General features: G+C 43.3%; 1 protein-coding gene across 1 annotated transcript in view; it reads right to left on the bottom strand.

The window, feature by feature from the left end:
* The window catches only part of scube3 (signal peptide, CUB domain, EGF-like 3), a gene marked incomplete at its 5' end in the record, with an annotated part of 53,876 nt that overhangs the window by 8,730 nt on the left and 31,885 nt on the right, over positions 1-13,261 (bottom strand). The window contains 3 exons of the mRNA XM_025059151.1: positions 3,435-3,562; positions 8,197-8,308; positions 10,694-10,810. Coding sequence (XP_024914919.1) covers positions 3,435-3,562; positions 8,197-8,308; positions 10,694-10,810 — 357 coding nt within the window. The remainder of the gene's footprint in view (positions 1-3,434; positions 3,563-8,196; positions 8,309-10,693; positions 10,811-13,261) is intronic.

The following is a 13,261-nucleotide window of genomic DNA, read 5'->3' on the forward strand; positions in this document are numbered from 1 at the left end:
CCCAGTCCCCAACACCAAGGATTAGTTTGATTGTTCGCTCTAAATGAACAACAGGTATGGACTAGTCTATGAACTGTTCTTTGTCTCTAAATGTTCTGCAACAAACTGTACTTTGCCTTGGCCCGAAGGCTGCTCGGAACCAATCACAGCAGCCAACCAGCAGCAGTTTGGTGATGTGTTTGTCTCTCAATGTGTGCTGGGAATAAAAGAATCAATGAGACTTTGTGATACTTGATTACTGATTTCACCACACTTAATACAATGGTCCAAAACACCTCTGCTCTTCAGGGGAGAAAAGGCCATAAATTATAATCACCTTTCCAAAAATCAAGGCTGAACTCAAACCACTGAAATCACTGAGGTTCCAGACGTGTTTATTGAGTGGAGCTGTAGATCTGCCAGGCTCTGTGGTGGTGGTGGAGACACTGGGAAGCCGACAAGGTAATGGTAGTGATAGATGATCTGTGCTGCTGATATGAACTGCTCTTCCTTGTCTCACTCAATTATTCACCCTGAATAAAAACAGTCTGTGCGCCTCTGCACTCCCAGAACAGGATGATGACTTCATCAGCAGCGCTCTGCCAGCCGGAGCTGCTTCTCGGAGATGCACTGTTATCCTCCATCATCAAGGCCCACGATTTAAAGGACAAAGAACACTAATGAATATCTGATGGAAGCCGAGCTCCTCTGCCAGAAACTGCTGTTTTGACTTCTTTGTTCCTCCCTTTCTTGTAACTAAGTAGATATATTCTGACCTTTGTCCAGATCTGTGTTCTTTCCTCTGCACGCTCTCACAGAGCAGAGCAGACAAACTACACAAAAAAAAACAACAACCCTCAAAACATAACGAGATGATTCAACATGAAACTCGACGACTGTTTTGTGTCATGCGCTGGACTCCGCTTGTTCGTCAACTCTTGACAACTCCCTGTCAAAACGCCATCATCATTTTCTCCTCGGCAAATCTGCACATGTTTAACGCATTAACTTATAACAATAAGAGATAAATGTTAAATTAAATTAACTCTCGTGTTTGTCAACAGCAAACAGAAAACAGATCAGTTGGGCCGGATCGCGGCACATCAACTCATTACGTACAGAGTCGGATATTTTGTTGCAACTGCACTGCATCTATTTTCTCAGCAGATAAGCGAAAAATGTGTGGATTGTTTTGCTAGCTGACAAGAAGAATGGCTGGATAGACTCTGGCTTGGGAGGAATGTTGACAGACCTTGGCACAATGCTTGAGAGCAGGTCGCTGACCTGATTGGGTTTGTTTAGGGTGAGTTTATTGTCGAACACGGAGGAAAGGTTTCTGGTCCGTTTGACAGCTATATTTCGGCTAATAAACCGCACGTAACCTTGGGTATTATAGCCAGGAGTGTGAAAGTACAGCGGGCCGCGGCCATAAATCTCCGAGGTTATCTAAAAGTTACGACAGCACTTACGAAAAGCCGGAGAAATCATTCATCCTGGAGTCTCTCAGCGCGGCGGAGTCATTTACACCTGAGCGTGTTCTCCTCACAGCAGCTCAGTGAGGCCACGCCGTCCATCATGGCGTGTAAAAGCCGTGCGATTGTGCAGCTTTTGATCCCCGAAGTGACAGCTAATACGGCGGCGTGTTGCAGAATGGATCCCATAAAAACTGGAGGACTGTTTCAAAAGGCACTTCTGCCTTTATTAGACTGTGACAGCAGACGCAGGAGACTGGGAAGAGTTTCCAGGGTGAAATTAAATGTAACACACCTCATGGCACTTCACTCACCGCGGCACTAATTTCTAAAAAAATATTCCGTCGCAACGTTACTGATCAGAATCCACGCCAGGCTACTGACAAAAGGCTGAAGAAACACGAGCATTTTCACACTTTGACTGCGTTTTGTTCCTTCCCTCTGTCTCTGCTGTTACCACTGTGAGGCCCTGAGGTGCTGGAGACAGCATCAGATTCCTACCGCTGATACACACTCCATCAAAGCGCTGCCACAACATCCTGATGTGCTGTGTCGGGCCTCTTTCCAGTCCCCTGCCAGGCAGATCTGATGTGCCTGCGAACACCTCAGTCTGACACCAAACGCCATTTCTGCCGTCTGTTCCGCGGTACGTTACGGCGTAGCCGCTAATGTCTGAGGGACATGGTCATACTTTGCCCCGGAGGGTGCAGAAAGATTCACTTTGTTCGAGCTTTGGTCCATTAACCACAGATTATCTGTACTTTACATTTGTGCCAAGTGCAGTGTTCCCAGAGTTGTGGGATGAATTCCCTGCCCTGCAGGCAGCCACCTGCCTCAGATCATTTCAGTCCATTCGAGAGTCAATGTTTACAACTCGAAACGAGCTGAAAAAGAGACATCTGTCATTTGTTTAATTCTAGTCTTTATCTAAAAACGCAGATGGAACCAGGTTCATCTGTTTATTTCCGTTCAGTTTTTGTATTTTGTGAACAGCAAAATATCTAACCTCAAAATACGCTTGTCTCTCTCCACATCAATGGAAAATGTCCCAACGTTAGTAACCTGATGTTAACCATGTAATCAAAATGTCCCAACGTTAGTAACCTGACGTTAACCATGTAACAGCACTGTGTGTTTTCCTGCAATTCTCTATATATCACGTGCCTGTAGTATCGCAGTATATTTTTAAGAAAAAAACCCTCTATACATCACGTGCCTGTAGTATCGCAGTATATCGCGATATATCGTATCGCTGCCCCTGTATCGTGATACGTATCGTATCGGATTCTTGCCAACACACACTCCTACTTCCACACACAGTCTGCAGTGGTCGCTCCGTCCTTAGATGCAGCTTCAGGTCATGGAAATTTCCCATTGATTATTTAAAAATAAATCCCTACTTGCTAGCTACAGAAATGCAGTTCTCCCAGTAGACTTCCAGTCATTACTTCTTTTTTTTTTTGATGCTATAATAATAATAATAACCCATATCATATTAAGTTGGCACTCAAGTAAAACAAAATACCTCCTGCCAACATTTGGAACTCTTTTACAGTACGGCGTGTAAATAAATCACAGCTATTTAATAGGTTGGCACAAAACTAATGCCATTATTTAAATGTTTTGTTTTCTTTTTCCAGCTGGTGACCACAATAAGTCAGTGTCCAGTTTCCAGAGACGCAGCCCTGTTATTATTACGGCTAAATCAAAAGCAAGAAAAAAAAAACAAAGTAATAAATTCAAATATGTTCTTTTGAAAAGGCAGTTCTATAAAATGCCTCAGCGGCTACAAGTCTGTTTCTGCCTTTTATTTAAGCTGTCAAGACGAATTTTACTGGATATTCACAATCTATTCCTAATGTAGTTGGATGTATTTTTCCAGGCAATCAAAAAAAAAAAGGAAATAACAGACAAGGTGTTTTTTTTTTGTTTTTTTTAGCCGAGAAGAAAATAGGCTCGGCGGGAAATAGTTGTGCTGCTCACCTCCACAGTGAGCCAGGCCATAAATGACGTAGCCTTTATGACAAAGGCACTGGAAACTGCCGGCAGAGTTGACACAGAAGTGGTCGCAGGCCCGATCAAAGGAGCACTCGTCGATATCTGCACAGATAAAAAGAAACGTCGTTACCTCACAAAAAAAAGAAAGAAGCAACCATCAAAGTTTTCAATTTTCAAACTGGACGATCAAGTGCTATCACAAGATGTTCTGGAGGATTGGGGCCGCAGTCATTGTAGTCATTGTTTGTCATGATTGGCAGTGGTTCAAGAGGCATCACAACAACAAAAAAAACACACTTGCGTCTGAGGTGAGGACGGTGATTGACTCCTGCCGTTATGCAGTTTTCCATTTTGCTGCTCTGAAATGACAATTCTCAAAGTATGTTTGAAATAACAAGCAGCTGCAGCTGGAGTCAAAACAGAGGCTGCTCTTCAGCTGATAATAGGAACTGAAAGATCAAACCCCTCCCCACCTCCCCCGTCTCCTCCTTCACACAGAAGCTTTTCCCCAGCAAAATTGACTGAGAATTTCAAACTTATTTTACAAGAAAAATAAAAATCTAACTTTTTCAAAGCGTTTATCCAGGGCAGTCAAACATACGGCCCGCTGGCCAAAACCGGCCCGCTACGGGGATCTATCCGGCCCCATTGATGAATTTTAAAAGTGAAAACAATGCACAAACTCTTCTTGTTGGTGATGTTTTTTAAAATTATATTTAATTAAATATGAATGTTTTCTAATATACTTCATTATTTGCAGGAAAACAAAGGGAGGGGCATGGATTTATTGTTATTTTTTAGGTAATTATGTTATGATTGTACTGGTCCGGCCACAGTCACACATGAAGTTGTTTAAACACCATTGGCACAGACTTCAAGTGGAGTGAAATACAAAGCTCCAGAAGAGTGATGACCTTTTATTTTGTTTTTTCTTTTTAGTATAAAGTTTCCTTTAATGTCAGCAGTAATCTGTGTCAAGCCTGGACAGAAACGGCCGCGACAGAGTAGGGATGTGCTACGACTAGCGAGCTGAATGGGTAATTGACGAATTTAAAATATAAAAAAAGCTTCCAAGGATTTTCCCAGGAATATTTTACATTTCATCCTTTCATCCGCTGCAGCTGAACCTCCTTCGGGTTCTGAGGCAGCGCCAGCCACTGTCAAACAGATGACACCGGCACTTTAACAGCAATTACTGCTCAGGTAAATGACAGGTTACCGTGACGTGAGCGAGAAGACGAGCTGGTAATCGTCTGTGCAAATCTTCAATACTTTGATAATAACGCAGATTAACATTTTCACGCCGTGCCTCGACCTCTGAAGGCAACAGTCGACCTCTGTGCAGATCAGTGACAGCTGCCGTTCAGGTGATGACCTGGCGGTCCACCAAGAAGATGAAAAGGCGTCGAGATGAAAGGCTAATTAGGTGAAAGGTTTACAAAAGAGCACACAAGCCTTTGAAAGAGCTCCTCAGGTCGATGTTTAAGAGTGTAAAAACCCCCACAGTGTTTACACATCATCAAAATAAATCACTTCTCACCTGCAAGAATATAAACCATTAATTACTTTTTACATCTTAACAAAATCTTTCAACTCCAGGGGTGTAAAAGTGAACGCAAATGAAAAAAATCACGCACATTATTCCAGGAAAGAAAAACGTCCTCTTCGTCGGCCGCAGGAGATTCAGAACGGCAGTGGAAGCAGTGAGCGACGCAGACTTTTAAAGACGAGGTTTTCATACGGAGTTTATCGAGTGTAACGTATTCTCTTCTTTCTTGATGGTAAAGAGTCTAAAACCCCGTGGGTATTAGGCGTGGTGACTGAGTTTTCCCCTTTAGAAAAATGTTGCAGCGAGCGACGCCAGGAGTCAATCTGAAACTTATCATTATATGATTTGGTGTTGTGCTGCACGGCAGAGGAGATGTGCAAAGACATCGTGGGCTACAACCCTTATTTACTGAGCTCCGGTGAAGAATGCAGTGGGTGGGACAGACAGTGATGTACACGCAGGGAGAAAATGAAAAAATTAGGTGAGAAGAGTCAAATTGTCACCTTGCACTGCCGTAAGACTGAAAACGAAAAATGATGGAGTTTCCATCTATTTCTCCTCCTCTTTGTCCTTCTGCTCATCATTTAATCTCCACTCTTGACTTAAAAAAAACAACTAAAAAATAAAATGAAATGAAATGAGGTCGGCAGAAATTCAGACGAGGTCACTGCAGTGCCTCAGTGTAGAAAACAAGAAGCCTGATGAACATCTTTCCTAAGTGCCCACATGTGGATTAGGAGTGACAAGGAGATGAGAAGGAGACTTTGGAGGGTGTTGAGGGTGGAGGAATGTGAGACGTGTCCCGTCCTGACTCCTGGGCCACGGTCCAATGACAGCAGAGAAACACCATGACTGTTTAAACCAAGATAAAGCCTGAGTGGAGTTTACACATCTCAGCACCTCGCAGTCACAGAAAACACCTATGTTGCTGATGTCACCCCGACACCAGCAACGCATCAGCACCGCCAGTTAACACGGTCCAGACCGGAGGTCATTCTTGCAATAAAGGCTTTTTTTAAGGACAGTTTTCTTCAGAAAATATATCATAAAATGTAAAGGAAGTTATAAACTTGTGGAGGAGGTCACGTCCTGCTTCTTTGTCTCGCTTAAGGATTGAAAACCTCTTCTTTAAAATTTTCTTCCTGTTTTGTGAAAAGAAAAAAAATGATAATTGTAAAAGCTAGTTTAAATTTTTGCTTTGATTTTGCTTTTGTTCATTTTTGAGGGTTAAAAACCTGGTAAAATAAAGATGACATAGTTAAAAAATGTAATAAAAAGTCAATTTTAGTTGTAGGTGACAGACTTGTTAGCTCGCAACAAAAGTGTCACATCAACTCAGGGGTGGGTGGATGCCAGCACACTTCAAGCTCTGTGCCAAGGTTGTCCCTGTGGCTCCCCCAGGACAGGTGCTGGGACCAGGACTGGACCAGACCTGGAACTTATCCCACCGGTGAGAAAAAAAAAAATGACAGGAATGAGAAGCGAGGACAAGACGCAGGCAGGTGAGTGTGGTGTGTGTGTGTGTGTGTTTGAGAGCCTGGCAACACTTCACTCAACAAAAGGTGGGCTTTATCACAGCCCTCCGCTCCAGACAAAACACACATCACCAAACAAGGACAACACTGTTCGAATGTTGCCCCCATGCACCCAAACAGCACATGGCTCAGTTAGTGAAGGCACGGTGCCACAAAAAACAAGCTGTCATCTGCATTCCTACATGCACGGGCCACATTTTCTCAGTTATCTGTTATTGCGGAAAAGTAAACATTGAATTGTTTGGCACCAAATAATGAGACAAAGGAGCCCCACCAAAAATAGCTACAAAGTGACAGCAAGAGTGGTTTCAAGGCACAGTGACATAGTGAGCATTCCTGTTGACCGCACTGTGATGTTTGTGTACTGTATGCAGACTGGCGGGATTCTGCGCAGCGACTCCGAGTCTTTGGCGTGACAGTGATGGTTAACAAGCTGGATATTGATTGACCACATCTATAAAGATGTGAAGAAGAAAAACGGCATGTCATGTGTTTTTCCACGCAGAGGGAGACGGAGCCGGGCTCTCAGTTCTCGTCTGCTGATCTTCTTTCACCAGATGTCTCTGTAGTGGATTGACTCTTTCAAGAGGCAGAAGGTTCTAAAGCCGGAGCTTTAATTCCTCACACCTGTGTTCAACCATGGCAAAGTCTTTATTTGTTCTGCTGCGAGTCCTCCCAGCTCCTGCTGAGTGATGGCTGCCACCAAATGTATCAGAAAAACAAGCCACAGAGAAACGTCTCAGTCTGGAAGGAAGACCAAGTGTTCTCAACATGGAAGACAACCTTTGGGCTTTATATAAAAGTAGAAACAATATTCACAACATACAGACAAACCTCCAGTTAAACCTGAGCTGGGATGAATCAGTAACAGGCCGAGGCACTACAGCGACGGGATTATTGAGTTGAAGTTGGTTTGTTGCTGCTGCTGAAGAATTTTAGACTTTGTACTTATTTTAGGAATTCTTCAAAAGCAACACAGTTTTATCCCGTTGGTATCATTTGCTGAAAACAAGATCAAGTGCTTAAGTTAAAGAATGTTTTCTGTTCTAATGGAGCGTGTGCTCCCTCATAAAACCAACAGGAAAACTGTTTCGTTTTTTTTACTTTTGCTTCTACAAACATTCCAGATCCTGATTGTTTCACGGTCATCACTGATCTGTTGGTTCAGTCGATTGATCTTTTCTACCACAGCACAAACGTACAGGCTCTCAAAAAAACTACACGACTGCTGACTGTTCAGCTGAGGGTGAAAATGGTTGACAGTTAAATTAAAAAAAGAGAAGTAACTTAAACACTGCTAGATGTCTGGGATCATTCAGACGAAGAAATGGCATGGGGGAGGGGGAGGGAGAGGGAGGAGGACGGGGGGAGTGACTGCCGTGATAGGGTATTTGTTCAGCCGGAAGAGTTGATCTGAGATCAGTTTAGAAAGTGAATTTTTTTTTTTTTTGTCAACCTTGAAACAAACGTTTACAAGTACAGAACCTTAAGGCTAGCCAGAGCCGGCCGACTTTGCAACGGTGCCTGGTGCAACTCCTGCTCGAGAGAAATTAGAACAATACTGTACAAAACTAAATGTGTAAATACCTCCTTACGGTAAGTACCTTTTTTTTTTTTTTTTTTTATTTTTGGGGGAAAAACCCGGGGGGGGGCTTTCCCCCGACGGGTTCTGGTCAGAAGCTTGTAGCCCTTCTTGCAGCTGCACTCGAAACTGCCCACCGTGTTACGGCACACGTGATCACACCCTCCGTTGTTCAGACGGCACTCGTCGATGTCTGTGGACGGAATCATCAAAATATATAGGTCAGGGGTCGTCAAAGGTTTTGAAACTGAGAGCTAGGGTTCAAGGGTACTCAGTAATACGAAGAGGGGGGTTCGAGGGTACTCAGTAATACGAAGAGCTATAAAACAGGCACATTGGGGCTACCCCTGGACCTACCTACATTTTTTTTGCCTTAACTTTTTAATCAGTTAAACTGCATCATTTACAATGCTTTTCCTAATATACAAGGATTAATGTTAAAAATTCATTAAGTGGGTATCATGTACTTTACAGTAGGTTCTGTTTTTGCTCTCCACTAACTCCCCAAGGAGTTGTTTTTTTGGCTCATTAGCAGCTAAATGTTCTGATATATTCACCAGAACAACCCTAGCTACGGATCAGTTTTTGCAACATTTTAATTCTGCTAAAACATGGCTACAGTACATCCAGCAGCTGAAAGAAAAACAAAAACAAAAACAACAAAGAAGCAGGCAGACACGCTGCAGAACCGGGAGAAAGTCCAGAATCACCACGGACGTACTTGAACCGTCTCTGCGAGCGACTACAGTAGCTTTAATAGCACGTGATAAACAGCGGTTGAGGCTGAACTCTGTGGTAGAAGCACGAGGGAGGACTAATTATGTGTTGTGTCTGTTTTTCGTGAACGTCCTGCCGGCAGCAGAAATAAACATCAGGTATTTTCTTAATGTCCTTCACAATGGCTCAGATCTGTCTGAGTCTGGCTGTAACGAGCTGCAGCTCTCACGCAGTAAAGACCTTTTAAATCATCAGCCTGATTACGCAGTTTCACTGCCGCTGCCAGTGCGCAGTCGATATATCATCTGTGGATGTTTGCGTTTGATGATGCTCTGCCTTGGTAGGTTTGGCAGTGGATCTAATTAGGTCTAAATTATCATCACAAATGAGGCATTTGTCTCCTGAGGGAGTCTTCACCATCTGAGTAAAATAAATGCAAGTCAAATGGAATAAAATCATTTCTTCCATCTTCCATCCCTGTTCTTCAGAAGTGTCTGGCCCGGAGCGAGCTCCCGCCGTCCTGTGCCAGTGCGGCCTGGATTTGTTTTATTGTCCTCTTTTTCTCCTCTCAAACCAAACTCCTCGGATGTTAGTGTAACTTTGTGACCCACATGAAGCGCAGAGATTTCAGAGATCGCCCTCGCTCCCTCCGAAGCTGTCAGCATCGTTTGTTTTTTTGTCCTAACAAAATCCTCAGTAAGATTTGGTTCTTATTAGACAAAAATAAACAAAACGTTTGGCTTCACGCAGGTTGAGTTCAGAATAATCCTCCCACAAAGAGGAGGCAGAAAAAACAAACCTCTTATTCTTCTTACAAACAGGAGAAACTCGTGTCATGGGATTGGTCGTACACCTACGTGTACACTGACTGTAAATATGTAAAACAGGGGTGGGCCAACATCTTGGCTCGTGGGCTAAAATAAGGATCAAAATTTGACTGGCGAGCTAGTATTGCTTGAAAGTAGAATGCAGAAGTAAAATGTACAACAATAAACCTACATTTTCAAAGATGATTTGACACATTTCATGTCTGTCGTTGGCATCAACTGAAACTACAGTTTTGTTGTAATGTATGAAACAGAAGGATTGACATCGGTTTTTTACCAGTGTTTGATGGGCCGGGTTAGAAAACCCAGCAGGCCGTATTTGGCCCAAGGGCCACAGTTTGCCCAGGTCTGAGATACATAGTCAGTGTATTCAGTGAGAAATGGAAATGTCCATGATTTAACTTTAATGTTTAATTTGATCCGTTTGCAATTATTTTTGTTTTCTCTTCACTTCACTGCTTTGTTTCTTTGATTGCTTCACGATGCGTTCAGGGCACGTCAGAAAAATATTAATTAACGGCGTAAAAGTAATTTGCAATAACTCACTAAGATAGCCTAAATTGTCAGCCCTATTTCTAACATTATTAAGCATTCGTCTGGCAAACACATTGTCGCAAAAATGTCATGTAAAATAAAATACACTTTTTTTTCCTCTTTTAGAAAATCTTTAGAAAAGAATACCTAATTTTTCTAAACTCTTAGATCATTTCTATTTCTATTCACTTCCATTTCTACTGGCTTCCAGCACCTTTCCATCTGTCTCTCTAACACGGCCTCCATTTGTACCAACCTACTGTTTCTGGGTCCCTTACTTTTATACAGTCTCTGGTATAGAGACAGAAACAGAAACACAATTGAAAACCTCTATATCGAGACGATCCTCCGGGAGGTTGAAAAAAATGAAGAAAAAAAAAAAAGTTCAGGAGAAAAAAAAAATCTACAAAGTTCTGTCAGAGCCATCCGTGAATCCATCGGTCGACAGGTGAACATGTGGAGGGCAATCGTGGCCCGGAGTGTCGGCTGATGTGTCTTACCTTTACAGGTCTTGCGGTCCGGCTGCAGGGTGAAGCCAACAGGACAGCTGCAGCGGACGCCCGTCACCGAGTCATGGCAGGTGCTATCGCAGCCGCCATTGTTCACCGCACAGGTCTCTGCAGGGAGAAAAGGAACTCGCTTTGAGACAAATCCCCCAGAATAATACCCAGTACACGCTGTCTTGACCCACTTTTTTTTTTTTTTTCCCCAACGGAACAGCAAAACAGTACATGCAAAACTGGCGGAGTAGTAAAAAGTTTGAAGACACAGGGTTATATGCAGCATTCCTTTTTTTGTGTCACACTGGTGACAAAAATAAGAAGCACCGCAGGCTTTGAGGTGTTTAGTGGTGAGAGGAAATGAGGAACAGAGACGTTAATGCTGCAGCTGAAGGAGATTAGCAGTGAGGGAGCTGGAGAGATGTTTGTGAATAAACAGAGACAACAGTCATTAGGAAACATTACGGCACAGGCCAAAAATTGTTTTGTGTTCGAGTACGTCTGTGCGTGTGTGTGTGTTTGTGTGTGTGCTTAGAGGCCTCACTTTCGTCAAGGTGAGTTACCCCGTCCAAAACTTGTAGACCTCTACAAGGACGTTACAACCTTCTTGGTCCAGCAGAGACATCTGTCTCCTCTCAAACACCAGGCCACGGATTTGATTTCAGACAAAATCACTGCCTTTTTTTTTTCTCCTTTTACTTTTGTGACAAAACCTTCCAGGCATTTTGGGGATAAAAAAGCAATTTCAGGTACTTGTGCCTGTGTGTTGGCGAGACCGAGGTGAAAAAAAAAAGAGAAAAAAAAAAGCGATGCACCCAGTCATGACAGGAAAGCTGCAGTCTCTTCTGTAGACGGTGAAGAATTTCAGACTCTCATTTCAAACGGCCGTTCAGGAGGAATTTGTTCTCACGTAAGAGAAGCCGGTTCCTGCCGTAATGGTTCCTCCAGCTCTGTAGAACGTGTCACAAACATCGGGGCAGAAAAAAAAAAACTCAGTGAAAGTAGCTGTGAGGTAACTGGTCTTCTAATTCGCTGGATGCTGGCTGGCAGTTTTTCTAAAAAGGAGCCAGTAGAGCCGGGCTAGGCCAACAAGATTGTCTCTCTCAGTGAAGAACTAAAGAGGGAACGCAGCTGCACTTCTTCTTCTTCTTCTTTTTTTATTTTCCTTCTTTTTCTTTGTAGAAGAGTCAGGGTCCCTTTGGGAAACACATAATCTCTTTACTTAAATTTAAAACTGCAGCGCCTGCAGCAGACATAATGAAACCTTTTCAACCTCTTTCTCTGCCTCTCAAAAAAGAAAAAAAGAAAATGAACTGTAGAATTAAATTTTGTATCAAAGCAGAACAGGTGCTTACAGCAATACATGGTGAGTAATTGGGTTTATGTGGGATATTTGGGGTGAGGGGGGAGAGGGGAGGTGGGAGGGTAATGGAGGGCAGCTACAAAAAGGTGATTGATGCCATTCCCTCTGCCTGATGTCTGTTCTGGCTTGTACATGTGCAAGTCAAAAAGTTCTAGGACAAAAAAACCCAAAAAACTTATATATGAAAATACTAATGCCAAATCAGCCAATCAGAACACTCCAGGTCTCTCTCTGCTGTGTGAGTGATACTGTCAGATGCACACTCTCTCTGCCTCACATGACATTTCTCTCAATCTGCATCAGGGAGCTGCTGTTGATATGCTTGAGATTTTGGAAACTTCTAGAAGACCTCAACACCTCTCGAGTTCCACCAGCTCGGCGCCCAGGCCGGAGGAACAGGACGCCGACTTTTCTAAAAAAAAAAAAAAACTTCTTCCACAAACAAGCTCCCGCCACAGTCCACCAATCAGCGTTTCATGTTATTTTACTATTAACAAGTGAGCTTTGAACTGCCCCAGGGCAGACGGCAACAAAGTATCGCAAGATACATAGTAACTGTTGTCTGATAAAAGCCTAATTCACGCTGTGAAAGACTGAGGACCTTTGTTTGTTGTCGTACTCATCCCTCCCCCGGTCTCTCTCCCCTTCTGTCTCTCCTCCTTTCCTCCCTGACATTAAACCCTTATTACATTTATAGAGTATTTGCTAAAAACGTCATTTTGTTTCCATGAACATCATTCGTCTCGCTGCGGCCATTACGGATCAACGTGGAGGAGTGAAGGGCACTGGGAGGAACGGCTTCCAGTTAATACTCCGGTCCCAGCCCAGAGCGGGGAGTACTGCAGTGTGGGTTCAGATAATTGCAAAGTGTGAGCAGAGACAGTTGGCAGACGAGACAAAAAGACAGTGTCGGGACATGCCTCCGAAACGCTTACTCAGACAGCCATCTCACCAAAGTGTAATGATCATGTATTAAGAGAGCAACAGAAATATTTCTGACATTATGGTTTTGTGAAGACGGGGGAGAGACACATGCTCTGGTATGTGTGTGGGTTTGTGTGTTTTGGACACACACCAGCCACATCCACAGTGCACCAGGTTAGGATGTGCAATTACAGTAAGAGTGGGCAGACTTTTGTAAATATTCTACAGCGCGAGGTGCAGGCTGTTTGGTCTGAGGCTGAGGCTGAGTCGTGTAGGGTTAC

The sequence above is a fragment of the Cynoglossus semilaevis genome, chromosome 10, assembly GCF_000523025.1.
Source record: "Cynoglossus semilaevis isolate Cse_v1.0 chromosome 10, Cse_v1.0, whole genome shotgun sequence".
Classification (NCBI taxonomy): Eukaryota; Metazoa; Chordata; class Actinopteri; order Pleuronectiformes; family Cynoglossidae; genus Cynoglossus; species Cynoglossus semilaevis.